We start from the raw sequence: 18,155 nt of genomic DNA, 5'->3' as shown, positions 1-18,155 counted from the left end.
TATGATTTCTCAAAGATGATGTGCCATGTTTCTTAGACTCACAGACAAACACTTTCAGGCAGTAAAGGCACTTGCCTTTAACCACTATATTTTCAGAGCTTTTGATCTTTTCAAAGTGATCCCAGATTGGAGATCTAGACTCAACCACCTTCCTCTTTTTTGCAGGAACAACAGGAGTAACCTGAGGCTGTTGAGCAGGTTTCTCAGTGCCTTGGGCTTGTTCTCCATGTCCCTCTTGAGTTGAGGGTTGAGGTCCAGAATCAGGAACATTGATGCTCTCCATCTAAAATGATGGGCATCAATTAAAGGTCCAACAAATACAAGTACATCAAGTACTCAGCAAAGGCAACAATCACATAAACATACAAAGAAATCAAGATTCAGACACTTGTTTGTGTCATCATGTATCAAGATTTCACATTTTCACTATTACATATTTACATATTTACATTCAATTAAGGGTAATACATCCATAAACTGAGTCAAAGAATGAAAGAAATCCAGATTCAGGAACTGTATCCAGTTCATCATTATCTGGATTTCAATTAATGGCTTCCACCAATAAATGGAAATTTCAAGTTTGAAACTTGATAATTTCACATTCAAGCCTTTAACTTTTATGCAAATATGCAAATATTATCATTTAATGGCTTCCACCAATAAATGCAATCTGGAACTTCTCAAGTCTCAACAGATCACATTATCTCAGTCCACAGAAATCACAATCACAGAAATCCTAATCCAACTATCAAAGTATCACAAATTAGAGACAAGTGACATGCAATCTGGAACTTCTCAACAGATCACATTATCACGGTCCACAAAAATAACTATCACAGAAACCCTAATCAAACTATCAAAGTATCACAAATTAGAGACAAGTGACATGCAATCTGGAACTTCTCAACAGACCACATTATCACAATCCACACAAATCACAATCTATAAGACTAGGGTGAGTAAATCAGTGAGTAAATCACAACTACAAAACTAGGGTTTGAGATTACAACAGCTTCCACCATAATAGATCACAAAATAGATCACAACATAACATAATATAACACAAATATACGAACATCTGAACATGCAGAGAATAAAATCAACAAACAATAAAAACAAAAACTAGGGTTTGTGCTTTACTTGGTTTCCCCTTAATATTCCCCAGAGAACAAGGGCCTCTAATCAATAATCACCACGAGGGCTTCCACCACCAGGCACCAACTCAACAAGTCACCAACGGTCACCGACCACCGGACAATCAGACAATCGAAGTATCGGAGTATCGGAGAAGTCAGAGTCTCAGATAGAGAAACTAGAGACTCAGAGTTTCAGACTCTCAGAGAGTAGAGAGAGGTCAGAGACTCAGAGGATGAGAGGATTGAGAGGAGTAGAGAGATTGAGAGAAGTCAGAGAACAGAGAAGAGATCTGAGAGTCTCAGAGAAGAGAGTTGCGCAAATGGCATTCACAAGCGTTCAACATACATATATACTAACCTTGATAGCGGGAATAAATTTCTCATTAGGTGGAAAAACGCTCTGCATAGTTCGCTAATTCCGATCGTGTTTCCGATCGTGACTTTCTGATCGTGGTTCTTTCGTGCTGACGTTTTCCAATCGTGGCTTCCTCCATAGGTAGTGCCTATGTGAGTGTCTCCCTGGATCTCTAGGGTATTTTAGCAATGTTTTGTTCGATGGTTTCTGTGCCATTCCGCTGTGTCTTACTGATCATACATCTCCTATCCACACGCTGTTTCATCATGGATGTACGTCAATTGGAGGAACGTTGCGCTGATCTGTCTCTGGTGGAGGAAGACTCCGGCGGTCTTGAGGCACCGGATATCAGGTCCGCCATAACGACACCTCTGCGTCACAATCTGGTGGGGCGTTTCCTAACCGATCGGCCGATCAAATTCGATTACATGCAGCAGGTCCTTGCATCAATCTGGAGACCGGTCATGGGCATGCAAGTCACAGCTCTTGAGGATGACCTATTCCTATTCCAATTCCCACATCCGAAGGATCTTCAGAGGGTCCTGGAAGACGGCCCGTGGTCTTTTGAAAATCACATGATGGTGTGCGAAAAGGTGTCGTCGGATATGCGACCAGAGGATGTCGTATTAAACTCCATTTGCTGCTGGGTTCAGATCCATGGTCTACCAACGACATATGCCTCTCTCGATTTCATCGAACGCATAGGAAATGTCATCGGAGTCTACGTTTCATCCGATCCTTTGAATTTCGGAGGCTTCTGGAAAAGTTATCACCGAATCAGGGTGAAGCTATCTATTACGTCGCCGCTTAAGAGACGGAGGATGGGGGTACACAGTGGATCAACTTTCGTTACGAGAAGATGGGAACGTTCTGTTTTTGTTGCGGTGTGATAGGGCATTCCGAAAAGTTCTGTAAACGCGTCTACGAGGAAAGCATTCCGCCGGAGGCGTATCCATATGGGAGTTGGCTGAGAGCAGGACCGAGACGGCAGGTTAAGCCGGTGGGGGCTAAATGGCTATTGTCCGCAACTCAGCCGGAGGTGACGCCGAACGTTGGCGGGTATGTGCAATCGCCACTGACTCTTTTGGCTATGGACGAAGCTGGGGGTATGCAGGGTAACCTGAAGAGGAGGCGTGAGAGCAATGAAGCATCCGGGAGTGATCACGGAGAGGACGTGACCATGTTCGAAACTGCAAAAAACATGTCGACGGCGGGTCTGGTTGGGCAGACTCGCCAAGCCAAATGAGCATTCTTAGCTGGAACTGTCGGGGGATGGGTGGCACCCGGACAGTTCGCGAACTCCTGGGCATCGTGTCCAGGCAGCGACCCATTTTTGTCTTTTTAACGGAGACGAAAACTGATTCCAGTCAGGTGGAAAAAGTTCGTGTTCAATTGGGATTTGAAGGTGCGATTAGCGTGGTCTGTGTGGGTAGGGGCGGAGGTCTGGCAATGTTTTGGAGGGATAAGGACTCTGCGACTATTTTGAGTTACTCTATGAATCACATTGATATGGCGATCACAATTCCGGAGAAACCGGCGTGGAGGCTCACAGGCTTTTACGGTAATCCGGACAGATCTGAACGGTGCATTACTTGGGATCTGCTTCGCCAACTTCGGGATAAATCATCGTTGCCATGGGTGGTAATCGGTGATTTCAATGACATATCTTGCTTATCTGAAAAAAGGGGCATTCACTCTCACCCGGATGCTCTCATGGACGGTTTTAACGAGGCTTTGGACGACTGTAATCTTGGTGATCTGGGCATGTCTGGAGATAAATTCACTTGGGAGAAGGGGCATGGAACAGAGTCGTGGGTTGAAGAACGTTTGGACCGGGCAGTAGCGACCACGGAATGGGTTGACATATACGAGGATGCTGAAGTCCGTAATATCCACACCCTTGAATCTGATCACACTGCCATTTTACTGGATGTGGAAGCTAGGCCAGTTCGATCAATTAAAAGGCCGTTCCGATTCGAATCGGCATGGCTTACGGAAGCAGGGTGCGCAAAGGTGGTGGAGAACGTGTGGCAACAATCCATTGGTCACAATTTTCAGGATCACATTGCGATGTGCGGTCAGAGGCTACGCAGATGGGGCGGAGATTATGTGCGGAAATTTGGTAACAGAATAAAGATGCTGCGTTCCCGGCTAGGCGATTTGAAGGAGGACCGGTCAGAGGAGGCCGTTCGGAAATTTATGGATGCTGAACGTGAATTGACTATACTCCTTCGACAAGAAGAAATTTATTGGAAGCAACGGTCTAAACAACTTTGGCTGCGGCACGGCGACTCAAATACGAAGTTTTTTCACAAATCACAACAGCCAGACGTAAGCGGAATCATTTGCTTCGGGTACAAAATCAACAAGGAGTCTGGCAAGAAGGGACACACATGAATGATGAGATATTAAGGTACTATAACCAAATTTTTTCCTCTGGGCATACATCAGCCAATATTTATGATCGAGTCAATCATCGAGTTACAGACGAAATGAACTCTGCTTTGTTGCAACCGTTTACGGTTCCAGAGGTAAAAGCCGCTCTGTTCTCTATGGCCCCGGAGAAAGCTCCGGGCCCAGATGGCATGTCGCCAGCTTTTTACCAACACTTTTGGCCGATTCTAGGCCACGATCTTTCAATGTTTATACTCAGATGTGTTGAGACCCGGAACTTTCCTCGAGGTTTAAATGACTCGAATATAGTCCTTTTGCCTAAGAAGAAAATCCCGGAGAAAGTCTCTGATTTAAGGCCTATAGCACTTTGTAACGTGGTGTACAAAGTGCTGGCCAAGATGTTAGCCAATCGGTTAAAGGGGTGCCTGGGACACGTCGTGTCTTTGTCCCAGAGCGCTTTCGTCCCTGATCGGTTATTGACGGACAATATTATAGCGGCCGGGGAAATTGGTCACTTTTTGAGGAGGAAGACCAGTGGGAAGGTGGGTTGGGCGGCGCTAAAGCTAGACATGGCTAAAGCGTACGATCGTATGGAATGGGGTTTTCTAGAAGGTATGCTGGGGGCTTTGGGCTTTAACCGAAAATGGGTGGAGTTGCTCATGTTATGCGTGACATCGGTGAACTATTCCATCATGGTTAATGGGGAGGTGGCGGGTACCGTCGGCCCCACCTGAGGCATTCGACAAGGAGACCCGCTATCCCCTTACTTTTTCATTATCTGCGCCGAAGCCTTATCCCTTTTACTACAAAAGGCAGAGGCTCGCGGGGCCATTCACGGTGTAAGGGTAGCTCGGGGAGCTCCGAGTGTGTCGCACCTGTTTTTCGCTGACGACAGTCTCCTGTTCTTCAGGGCGAATCAACAGGAAGCGTTGTCGGTGAAGGATTGTTTGGATTTGTACAGTGCAGTATCAGGTCAATTGATCAACTACGATAAGTCCAGTGCGGTATTTAGTTTAAATACCGACCCCGTTCAGCGTATGATGGTGTCCGAATGCATTGGGGTTCGCGAGGCAAATGATCTCGGGAAATATCTGGGTCTTCCCTCGGTACTAGGACGCAATAAGACTGCTACTTTTCGTTATGTGGAGGAAAAAGTCCGGGAGCGTATCAACTCGTGGCAACACAGGTTTCTTTCCAAAGCAGGTAAAGAAGTGCTTCTGAAAAGCATTGCGCAAGCTTTGCCAATTTTCACGATGTCTACTTTTCTTTTGCCGATCCCTGTATGCACGTCTATTGAAAAATTATTTAATCGTTACTGGTGGGGGGGTGGTGGCACAGGGACTAAGGGGATCCATTGGATGAATTGGCACTGTTTGTGTACCCCAAAGAGCAAGGGGGGCCTAGGGTTCCGCAGAGTGCACGAATTTAACAAAGCTTTACTCGCGAAGCAAGGGTGGCGCCTTATGATTCATCCAGATTCTTTGGTTAGTAAATTGTTAAAGGCAAAATACTTTCCTGCTTGTGACTTTTTGGAAGCGTCGTTAGGCAACAACCTGAGTTATATTTGGCGCAGTATTATTGCGGGGCAAGAGGTACTGGAATGTGGCGCAGCTCGACGGCTCGGGGATGGGAAGAATACACGCATCTGGGGATGGGGTTGGTTGGCAGATTCTGCTAATCCTCAACTCATCACTCCATGCAACGAAAGTCTGAAAGAGGCCAAGGTCCACGGATTACTCGACAACAATGGTCGGTGGGATGTAGAAATAATTAGGGACATTTTCCATGAAGATGACGTGCGAAGAATATTGGCGACCCCGATGAATACTCTTTCTGAAGATACATGGAGATGGCCGGGTGATCTGAAGGGGATGTATGCAGTGAAGCATGGGTACCAGTTGCTGACGGCAAATCTAGACGACTCGGAGGTTACAAACCAGTTTCATTCTTGGAATAAATTATGGTCCCTTCCAGTGCCGCCGAAAGTCCGAAACTTTCTGTGGCGGTGCATTCGTGGCATACTCCCAGTGAAAGAAAATCTGCAAAAAAAGAGGGTGTGGTTAGGAGGGGGCTGCCCATTATGCAGTTCACAGTCTGAATCAACTGAACACCTTTTATGTGATTGTACGTATGCCAGAGCTTTGTGGAGGGATGAGGACATACGCCAAGGCCAGAGTATACAACAGCTTATGGAGAGTTGCATCGGCTCAGCAAATATTGATCAAGCGGCACTTCTAGCTGCTATCTGCTGGACGGTTTGGTTGGCGAGGAATGATGCGGTATGGCGGCAAGCTACACCTACGGTGGTAGGAATGCGTGAGCAGTTGCATAGGTTGCAGGTTGTCTGGAAAGAGACTTACGGGAAGAATCAAGGTATGAGAAGGGAGAGTAGCATGCCAGACCAGTGGGAACCTCCACCATACAATACTCTGAAGTGTAATGTGGACGCAGCCATTTTCACGTCCGGTGCTGGTTTTGGTGCTGTGGTTCGTGATCATGATGGTCGTTTCGTGGCAGCTAAGTGTGGCAAGTTGCGATGCGACAAAGACCCGTACATGGCTGAGGTCGCGGCAGCAAAGGAAGCGCTAAGCTGGCTTAAAACCTTGAATCCGACTCATGTTATTTTCGAATCTGACTGTTTAAATTTTTGCATTGCTTTTAATTCCAGTGTAATTGATTTATCGTATGTAGGAGCTATTGTTATGCAATGTCGGTCAATTGCGAGGGACATAGGGAACGTTTGTGTTCGCCATGTCATGAAATCAGCGAATCTGGTGGCCCATAAGTTGGCTCGGGCAACCGATTCCATGGCTGTCTCAAGATCGTGGGTTGATACCCCACCTACTTGTCTTGCTGGGTTATTGAATTAATGAAGTTACTATCTTGTTTTCAAAAAAAATAAAAAAATAAAATAACTTGATAATTGCTGACATAATATTTACATGTACAGAAATTATCAATTGTAGGTATATATAGAATGCGTCAATTATAGATACAGAATTGGACTTGATAATTGCTAACACATAATATGATAGCTACAGATACAGATCGAAACTATCAACTGCAGGTACATAATGTGTTAATTATAGATACAAAATCGGTTATTTTTAGACTATGGTCTACAATGCAAGGTAGACTTTATTGATTTTGGCCATGTTTGATAAATGGTTGTTAGATATTAGCTGATTGGGTTAACTAGTTGATAACATTAGCTGATTGTAGAAAGGTATTTGGTAAATTAGTTGTTAGCAGATAGGTGTTTGGTATAATTTCTTTTCTCAAAAAGCTCTTTGAAAAAGTTACTTTGAGTAGTTTTTTGAATTTTAACATTTTGGAGTACAAAAAGCTAATTAATCAAACACTTATATTGATTTTTAAACTAAGTTAAACAATTAATAGTGGTCAAATAAGTCAAAATTAACATATAAGCTAACTATTTTACAAAGGCCTTTATGTGCTGGTTTGACCTCAAATTCCGGCTGTTTCATTGCACTAATGCCAAGACCAGGAATGGTGATGATTAATACACGTACCATGTTTCAGGGGATTCAATTATATTCCTTAACTTATTTCAGGCAAATTTTGTTTTGGCTGTGATGTGATTCCATATTTTGACTTGTAACATTATATTTTTCGAAGCCCACAACTCTCCAACTATTCCACATGCATCCTAATATGCTATGCTACTGTCCCACATGCTTTGGGAAAAAGTTTATTTCAATTTTCAATTTTAATATACATTTTAATTTGGAGATTTGTCAATGCACATAACGTGCCGTTGGCTATCCCAATGCATAACGTGATCGATGTTGAAAATATTGACATGTATGTATATCTCAATTGTAATATCATTATATTTTTCGTGTTTTATTAAAAACATAATTCAGTATCTTTTGATATGAACATGAACATAATATGTACGCATTACCCATGTCATGACTTTTAAATTCGTGCATAACTATTTAATAAATAAAAAAAAAAATTAGGAATACGGGTCAAATAGATCATACACACGATAATGCAATTAGATCATTGAACCTAAAAAGTTTAGAATTGAATCTTAAACTAACGAATTTCATGCAATTTTTTGAATTTGTAAGTTTCTAACAGATCATCCCAAATTTCATTTTTTTAAAAAACTTTTTTAAAAATAATTATATAAAATTTAAAAAAAACAGGACTTCATCTCCATGGCCAAAGACAAAGAGTTTCTTTGTCGCCGGCTGAGGATGAAGTCTTGTTTTTTAAAAAATTAAATAAATAATTTTTTTAATATTTTAATTTTAAATAATTACTTTTTAAAATTATTTTAAATTTGAGTTGACCTGTTAGAAACCTGCAAATTGGATAAATTGCATGAATTTGATTAGTTTAGGAATTCAATTGTAGGATTTTTAGCTCCAAGGTCCTAATATTGCATTATTGTGTATGCAGTTCGATGGTCTATTTGATTCTCATTATATTCCAAAACTCTAACTAGGCTTCGAAAGAGGTGACGGAGTAAATGGAGCATGAATGCATGATTTTTTTTTTTGGATAGTCATGAGTTCAATTTTTGCCTAATATCCTCTTAGTCAATCTCATTGAATAAGACATTTCTAATATAGTTTACCTGTTTTTTTATGTTGTATGGGGGCTAAGATTTAACCATTTACACTTCCAGACAGTGGTTACAAATTATTTTTGTCATAAAAAAATAACAAAAATATAACTTTATTTTATATATATATATATGTCATCAACATCATCATTCTTTTTCTTAGAGAGAGATTTAGTTAGTTCCAAAATGAAACTTTTGAAAATTATTGAGGTTTGGGTAATGATCTAGCATGTTAGTAGCTAGCACCCTATGTTTCATGCCATATTGCTATTGCTGCCCTAATTCATCATGTTGGGAAATTAAAACCGAAACGGATTTGGTGGGCCAAAATGCTGACTCTTGTATGTTCAATTCATACACAGAACCACCGCACCACGTCAATACATACCAAAATTCAAATAGTTACAACTTACAAGCTAAGCGCCAAAAAGGTTGTGTGATCAACGTCAACAATACCCAAGAGGCACGGGAACTAGTTCAAGAGAAATTGTCACTTGTAAGAATCAAATTCAGATTGTCCACTGCTGAAAATTATGGAATTTTTGACCACCTGAAAATGATTTTAAATCAAGTCGAAATCTTTGTTCCGACCACTTTTTGGTGTCCGGAAAAACCTTTATAGCTATTTCCAACCATTTTTTGCTTTCGACTTAATTTAAGATCACTTTCAAGTGGTCAAAAATTCCATAATTTTCAGTAATAGTCCCAGGAATCGTCTCCGTAAAACAACTCATTTACCACTTGAGCTACCCCGCCCTTTTGGGTTAATTTCCTATGAAACTTAGACTAATCACTCCACAGAATTGGTTGTACTGATATCCTGCAAATCCCCTGCAATATATAAGATAATGGTATTTTTTTTTTTTCTCATATAACATGTTGTAATCGACTAATTGTCAAATTAAGATGCCTACTATTAGTTATTAATAATGATATTTCAGTTTATCACTAAATATAATTTGTTATTTTTCTATGTTATAAAATTCAAATTATTTTTTAAAATAAAAATAAAAATTAGAGTATTGAACATGTGTATTGCGTCAGTGAATAAGGAAATTAATATTTAGCATGCATGTGATGATATACTTGATTTGTACGTTAACGGCGGGCGGCTGCCTTATTGTACGTGTTGTTACTTCCATTTCAAGCAATATAATTGCAGTTTTTTATTTTTGACAACTTATTGGAATTAATCTGATTTCTACACTACTTAACACTAAAATATATATTTTTATAATATACAAGTTCAATCCAAACCCAAGCCCTCAATGTTTTCGGCAGAAATAGAATCCATACCATGTCGCTTCATCACTAGACCAATACCCTAAGTTATAATCGTTGTAATTTCATCATGCAGATGCCCTTATTGAATTAATCATCTATTACACCCCTAGATAGGACCGTAACATATCTATTACAATCAGGGTTGTAAAAATCGGTCTAGGCGCCTCTAGACCGTGGCGATTTCCCCCTTAGGCGCCCGTCTAGGTTACGTTACTGGCCGCCTAGACGTCCGTCTAGCGCCTAACTCGGCCAATTTGGCCGCCTAGCGTCGAAGTTAGTCGAGTTAACTCGTCCATTTCGATCGGGTTTCGGTCGAGTTAACCCGATCGGCTCGGCCTATTTTTTTTATTATATATATGTGTGTGCGCGCGCGCGCATACATATATATAATATGACATATATACACTCGTAGACTAGTTTGATACTTTGAATCTTTGGATGATTGAAGTATTTGAGTATTTTTAATTTTTAATATTATTTTAATGTTTTTTTTTTAAAATCATTATTTTGATGTTATGACTTATGAATTATCTTTAATTCATTTATTTGGATGTGTTATTTGATTAAATGTTGAAAACAACCTCATTAAAATTGTCAAACTGCAAGTCTACCACTGTTTTTTTGGCGTCCGCCTAGCGGCGCCTAGATTCCGCCTAGGTGCTAGGCGCTGTCCGGGCGCCCGACTAGCGCCTAGCGCCTACTGCAACCATGATTACAATCCTAGATAGGACCGTAACGGATTGAAAACCTTTCGAGAAGGTTTCTGGCTCCTAACCGTATTCGAATCATGACAAACTCTAATTTCACACTTTGAGTATTCGAGAGCTCAACTCCAAGAAGAATAGTTAAAAATAATAGAATAATAGTATGTTTCTCTACTTCTTAATCTTCATATATAATAAACTTATTTATACTAAATTACTAGTAGCACATATAATAATTATAACCTAATAACATTATACTAACTATACAAAGTAATAATTATAGATACTCCTAACTAATCAATTTCCTCCCGTGCATGTATGTGGTTTTCATTCTCAAATATATTATTATATTATTTTCAATTCTCTTGCGTGCCTAAATCACTCCCATTTCCACTCCTAATCATTTTACGTAACCAACAATATTATTTTACTGTAAGAAATTACATGCATATAAATTATATAATAATAAATGATTAAATAATTTATTTTTGGGATTTTGATGATGAGACGATGGATGTTAGTTAGGTGACATATATAAGATTTTGCAGCAAAATAAATTCAAAAAAGTATTATATCGGTTCCAAATTTCCAATCATTCAAAAAGACAAAAGTGTATATAGTATTATGGTATGTATGGTATACATTTGTAGGAAGACCAAATTAGGCGCCAACAGCCTCAACTAATAAGCAGCAAATTAATTATAGATATAGTACTTCAATATAATAATCTAAAAAGCAGCATAAATATATATATATATATATATTAGCCGCCTATACTAGAGGCAACTCGCCGGCGTAACTAAACCGGAAGACGTGCCGTCAGCGTTAGAGCAGGAGGCTTCAGCAGGGTGATCTTTGTATGTTAAGTTTACATCATCCAACGTTATACCATTGCAGGGTTGTGTCTTGCTGCAGTCAAACGTCATTGCAACTTCAGTAGCTGATGTTCCATGTATGTCCTGGTACCTTATGTTACTTATCTTCACGCCAGAGCCCTAAGATAATAATTAACCAACAAAAATGTTAATTAACATTAGCATTAATTATATATGGAAAAGCAGATTTAATTTTGGGTGTTTTCGTTGATTTTAAGGTTTTGAAGATAGTGGTGGAACTAGGAATATAATCGACCTGATGAGGACAGTTTTGATCGTTAGGACAGTAATTTTGGTCGATGATGATGGGGTTTTGTACGTCAGACATGACTGCGTGCTGGAAAACAATATTTCTCACAAACCCGTTGCTTGGCCTTGCCCACGTTTTGATCCTCAACCCATTTTCAGTACTGGTAAATGTAACAGTTTTAACGGTCACATTTTGTACTCCAGCCTCTTGCTTTTCCCAACCTAAACTCCCAATACTGCGGGCACACAAACACATATAACTTAACAAAGATTCCTTAATTAAGATTCTTATTCATTTGTAAAGTAAAGGCTGCCGCAATGGAATCAAATTGTTTGTTTAAGGATGTTTTTGACGGACCGACCTGATTCCGTGGCCGGGGCCGCAAGCAATGTTTTCAATCCACAAGTTGGAGTTGCCGGGGCCCATCGAAATACAGTCGTCGCCAGTGCCGATGTGGGAATTCAAGATTGTTACATCGGACGACGATTGCACGTGAATTCCGTCGGTGTTGGGGCTGTTTCCGGGAGCCGAGATCATCACTTCTTGCAACTTGGCTTTATGGCAGCTGTCAATGCGAATGTGAAATTTTTGACTGTTTTTTGATCTTAATCCGTCGATAACAATGTTGTTTGAGTTGTAAAATGCCAGTGTCTGTACGTACATACGTTTGTATTTACCAAAATTCAAGTTAGAAAAAATATATATATAGTATCTATATGATTGAAGATTAATGTATACCGCAGCTCCGTCGGGGCAACTCTTGCCGGAATTTTTGCAGGACCAAAGAGCAGTGCCCTGAGCGTCTAGGGTTCCGCCGACAATGGAAACTCCAGTCACCCTTTCGAATTTGATCCAATTATCACCCTTTCCGATCACATTGTAGTCCGATGGGGCCAGAAGCGTGCCATCTATTTGAAACGAAATGGCATTGTTCTTGCATGTTTGGCCCCCAAAACTCACACTCCCAACCAAGAATGTCCCCGCCGGCACGTAAATGGTGGCGGGGGCGGTGGAGGCACACGCCGCCGCCCATGCCGCCAGAAAGGCTTTGGTGGAGTCACTCTTGCCATCGGGTTTTGCTCCATAGCTTTGAATGTTGTACTTAGCATTGGCTGCTAATGTACATGTTACGTACATAAAGATGAAGACAAGTGAGGAAAAAAGTCTACACACTGCCATGTTTGTATGTATATGATGATGGATTGTATGTATTGTAGAGAGAGAGAGAGGAGTGGTGAGAAGTTGAAGAAGAGAGGAGGGTATTTATAGGCAACAGGTGAACAATTGGTCTAAGAAATTGAATCATGCATGCATGCATGTATAAATCATGTGTAGCATTTGTCAATGTTTAACTAACAAAACGAAAAGGGAGTGTTTGGCAAAAATATGGAGAGTCAAGTCTATCTCCTACCTTCAAAATGTGGTGTTACCTGTTATACAAGTATAAAAAAATAAAATTACTTACTAATTATAATTTTTGGCATAACATTAAAAGCTTAGATTTGAAAAATTGGTATCCATGAAATACATGCATATAAATAATTTTTCATCTTTAGCGTAATTAACTTTTTAAATATTAAGACAATGAATACAAAAATATGAAAGAATTCTTGGGAAGACTGACCATACAAGTCTTCTTCGCAGGAATTTGGTTAAAAATTTGAAAGAAAATTAAATGGAAAGCAAGTGCATTATCTAAAATTTAGGCACGTATTGAGCATTAAATCAAGAGATTGGGTCCCAACTCCCAAGTGAAATTGTCAAACTTTCTACTTTCTACTATTCATAATTTGCCTTTTTTTTTTTTTTTTTGGCGAATTCGCCTATAAGATCATCTTACAGATCATCATCTGTGAGATAGATCGATATTTTTAAGTATTACAATTTTCATCTTAAGTAACCTTTCAACTCTTAATATTATATTTTGATTAAAAAATACTACATTTTTCATAACAAAAATTATCACATTTTTCGTAATATAAGTATTAAACTTTTTCTCGTAAGTAACAATTAAACCATTTATTCATAATTAGTATTACATTTTTTCATAAATAACTATTTAGCCCTAAGTATTACATTTTGATTTTAAAATATTATATTTTTTGTCAAAGTATTACAATGTTCATTTGGTTGCAAAATCGACCTAGACAGCCGGCCAGCCGTCTAACTTGGCCGAGTTAACTCGTCCAATTAGGTCGAGTTAACTCGGTCTTGATAATTTTTTCATTATATATATATATATATATATATATATATATATATATATATATATATATATATATATATATATATAGGGAAGGGATCAGGTGCATTTGCTGCTTCCCGTGCGGTTGTGTGGTGGATTAATGTGCGTGAGGTTTATACTTAATGGGCGTGAGTGTTGTGCTTAATGTGCCTGAGATTTGTACTTAATGTGCGTGATGTTAATATGCGTGAGTTTTGTACTTAATGTGCATGAGTATTGTGCTTAATATGCGTGAAATTTGTGCTTAATGTGCGTGAGTAGTTCAGAATTACGATCTCAGAAAGAAGCTGAACAGAAAACTCACGCACATTAACGCCCAAGCTTCTTGTTACTTCTTCCTTCAATTTGTCCATGGATTCTGGATTATCAGCTACCTTCAGTACAGTTGAATGTTTATATATATGACTTACGCACAGCAAAATTTGCACACTAGCTAAATGTGAATTTCTGTTGTATTATCATCATAATTCTTAATCACCCTAAGTATTAAACTTTTTCTCGTAAGTAACAATTAAACCATTTATTCATAATTAGTATTACATTTTTTCATAAATAACTATTCAGCCCTAAGTGTTACATTTTGATTTTAAAATATTATATTTTTTGTCAAAGTATTACAATGTTCATTTGGTTGCAAAATCGACCTAGACAGCCGGCCAGCCGTCTAACTTGGCCGAGTTAACTCGTCCAATTAGGTCGAGTTAACTCGGTCTTGATAATTTTTTCATTTTATATATATATATATATATATATATATATATATATATATATATATATATATATATATATATATATATATATATAAGGGAAGGGATCAGGTGCATTTGTTGCTTCCCGTGCGGTTGTGTGGTGGATTAATGTGCGTGAGGTTTATACTTAATGTGCGTGAGTGTTGTGCTTAATGTGCCTGAGATTTGTACTTAATGTGCGTGATGTTAATATGCGTGAGTTTTGTACTTAATGTGCATGAGTATTGTGCTTAATATGCGTGAGATTTGTGCTTAATGTGCGTGTGTAGTTCAGAATTACGATCTCAGAAAGAAGCAGAACAGAAAACTCACGCACATTAACGCCCAAGCTTCTTGTTACTTCTTCCTTCAATTTGTCCATGAATTCTGGATTATCAGCTACCTTCAGTACAGTTGAATGTTTATATATATGACTTACGCACAGCAAAATTTGCACACTAGCTAAATGTGAATTTCTGTTGTATTATCATCATAATTCTTAATCACCATAGCTCGCCTCTGCATCATCATCATCATCATCAGGGAGGGGGCAATGGCTACTGGGGATGGGGAAGAAGCTGATATCCATATTTTCTGCTGCATTTTACACATTCACGCACATTAAGTACAAATCTCAGGCACATTAGACACAACACTCACACACATTGAGTACAAATCTCACGCACATTAATCAACCGCACAACCGCACGGGAAGCATTCACCCGCACGGGAACCTTTCACTATATATATATATATATATATATATATATATATATATATATATATATATATATATATATATATATGTGTGTGTGTGTGTGTGTGTGTGTGTGTGTGTGTGTGTGTGTGTGTGTGTGTGTGTGTGTGTGTGTGGTCGCGTTCAGGTGCGAACGGCCGCCCAGGAGCGAATTGCAAACCAATCAGCACGCGCCACCTGTCCTTCAGTGCATGTAAATGTGTTTATATGTGCAAGCAGTTGGTGCACTTATGCAAGTAAAAAGTGCAGGTAAAATAATTTACAAGTGCATTTAATTTTGCCTGGTTAACATTCATTCATCGGGTGCACCTACTTCCACCTACAAGCAATGTTGCAAAATACGTTAGGCGCCGAGGGGGCGCCTAGGCACCGGTTTTTTTTTTTTTAAATTAAAAAAAAAAAAGTTTAACTAAAAATTGTAAAATTCACTAATAAAACATAAGGTTCCTCTAGTTTTTTCTTACAAATTATTTACGTAAGTGGTTGTAAAATCGTTCAAAATATTGTTGAAAACATTTAAATACATAAAAAAAAATTAAAATTAAGAGCAAAATAAGCATTTTTTGGAGAAATTAGAGGGCCAAACCACCTTTGGCTGTTTGTGGTGTATAGATCTCGAAAAAAATACGCAATTTGAAAGAAAAAATTTTCCAAAATGGATAAATGAGTCAAAAGTTATGCCTTGCCGAACTTTTAACACTTTACAACTAAAAAATAAAATAAACGGCCGGCTAGGCGGTCTAGGCGGCCTAGACCGCCTAGCCGGCCGTGGAGGAGGCCAATTCCGGCCTTCCTCGCCGCGGCCGGGCAGCGCCTAGGCGCGATTTTTGCAACACTGCCGGCTACAAGTGTATGTAGTTGGTGCACCTATGCAAGTAAAAGTGCTGGGTAAATCACTTACAAGTGCACCTATTTTCACCTACAAGTGCATGTAATTTTGCTTTGTTAACATTCATTTATCGGGTGCACCTACTTATAACTATAGGTGCACCTAGATCTGGACACGTAGCGCGCGCTGGTTGGTTCGCAGTTCACTCCTGGGTGTGCCGTTCGCACCTGAAGGCAACTATATATATATATATATATATATATATATATATATATATATATATGCTATGGATCCAATGAGATCACCAAATTAGGTGAGATCATGAGATCCCATCTCATTCATTGATAAAGTTTCAATGGATGGATATGATTGAAAGTCAAACAACAATTACATAAGGATAGATTTTAAAGACACAGATGCAAGAGTGATTGTATTTTGGTTTTCAATTGTAATAATTAATTATATTTTGTACATCTAAAATTTTAAATTATGGAAAATTTTATGGTGGTATGTGCATGCGTGGGTGTGAAATGGTGGGTGTGCGTTTTATATTTTGCCATGGTGAACATCTCCTGTTACATAAAACCGCACACGTCATTCCACACCCGCGCACACACCACTGTAAAATTCCCCACAATTAAAAAATAAAAATAAAAAATAAAAAATAAAAAATAAAAAAAACCACAACAAGCACAATACTATATCTACTACGCACTGATTATCTACTCGAAATTTAAACGTCGATACCTAAATTAGATTTGTATATTTTTGTTTTCTTTTGGATACGTTTCGCACGTGCCCGAAACTAGTAACGCACAAACCAAAAAACGCACGCGCCCATATCACGTAACGCATATACCAAAACGCGTAATTTTATGAAAAAAAAAAAAAAAACAGCACGCCATGGTGTATAGCTCTTATTACAGAAGAACGCACACGCCATTCCACACCCATGCACATACTACCGTAAAATTCCCCATAATTTAAAATTACAGATGTACAAAATATAATTAATTATTACCATTGATATGTTCCCTAATATTCTGGTAAAGATTCTATTTTAAATATAACCAAAATACAATTACTCTCTCATCATTGTCTTTCAAATCTATCCTTATTTAATGAGTTAATTCCAGCAATGGTCCTCCGACTATAGTGATTTTCCAAAATTAGTCCCTGACTTTTAATTTGGACACTTTAGGTCCCTTGACTTTCAATTTCTTTCCAATTGAGGTCCTTTCGTTAGAATACGGTTCATTAGACTTTAAATGAAGGGGTAAACTCGTCATTTCACATGCCTATGTATTATTCTTCGTATTTCGCTGTTATACCTTGTAAACATCTCAATAATAGAGGAACGCACACACGAGTAGTCAGCAAATGGGGAACGACGAGGAACATTTTAGGGTTTCGACTAAGATTATCTTCATATATATCGCGTATACAATGGAGAAATACTAAGAATAATACATAGGCAGGTGAAATGATGAGTTCACCCCTTCATTTAAAATTCAATTAACCGTATTCTGACGAAAGGACCTCAATTGGAAAGAAATTAAAAGTCAAGGGACCTAAAGTGTCCAAATTAAAAGTCAAGGACTAATTTTGGAAAATCAATATAGTCAGAGGACCATTGCTGGAATTAACTCCTTATTTAATTGTTGTTTGACTTTCAATCATATCCATCTATTGAAACTTTATCAATGGATGAGATGGGATCTCATGATCTCACCTAATTGGGGTGGTTTCATTGGATCCAAAATTTAAATAATATTAAATAATTAATACAAAATTATTATAAAGATGTACCTAAAATATGAGTGTAAAATATGTCTATCAATATATATACATATATATATATATATATATATATATATATATATATATATATATATATATATATATATATATACCAACACACGTGCACTGTTTTTTTTAGCTAGCCGCCTAGACGCTAGGCGCTACTCTATCACCCGACTAGCGCCTACTGCAACCATG

The 18,155-nt window shown here is 38.6% G+C and overlaps 1 protein-coding gene across 1 annotated transcript; it reads right to left on the bottom strand.

Annotated features, from left to right (window-relative positions):
• Positions 1-11,215: 11,215 nt before the first annotated feature.
• LOC109189775 (polygalacturonase-like) lies at positions 11,216-12,862 on the bottom strand. Its single transcript, XM_019340394.1, has 4 exons — positions 12,337-12,862; positions 11,960-12,249; positions 11,605-11,833; positions 11,216-11,468 (listed from the first exon to the last, which is right to left on the bottom strand). The coding sequence occupies exons 1-4, from the start codon at positions 12,775-12,777 to the stop codon at positions 11,250-11,252; spliced, it is 1,179 nt and encodes a 392-aa protein (XP_019195939.1). The 5' UTR covers positions 12,778-12,862; the 3' UTR covers positions 11,216-11,249.
• Positions 12,863-18,155: the final 5,293 nt, after the last annotated feature.

The sequence above is a fragment of the Ipomoea nil genome, unplaced genomic scaffold (assembly GCF_001879475.1).
Source record: "Ipomoea nil cultivar Tokyo-kokei standard unplaced genomic scaffold, Asagao_1.1 scaffold1562, whole genome shotgun sequence".
Taxonomy (NCBI): Eukaryota; Viridiplantae; Streptophyta; class Magnoliopsida; order Solanales; family Convolvulaceae; genus Ipomoea; species Ipomoea nil.
This window is presented reverse-complemented; position numbering and strand designations above follow the sequence as displayed.

Coding starts and splice junctions, on each gene's coding strand:
- LOC109189775 (XM_019340394.1), bottom strand. CDS start 12,777: ATGGCAGTGTGTAGACTTTTTTCCTCACTTGTCTTCATCTTTATGTAC. Junction 12,250..12,336: donor GTTGCCCCGACGGAGCTGCG/GTATACATTAAT, acceptor ATGTACGTACAG/ACACTGGCATTTTACAACTC. Junction 11,834..11,959: donor GGCCCCGGCCACGGAATCAG/GTCGGTCCGTCA, acceptor GTGTGCCCGCAG/TATTGGGAGTTTAGGTTGGG.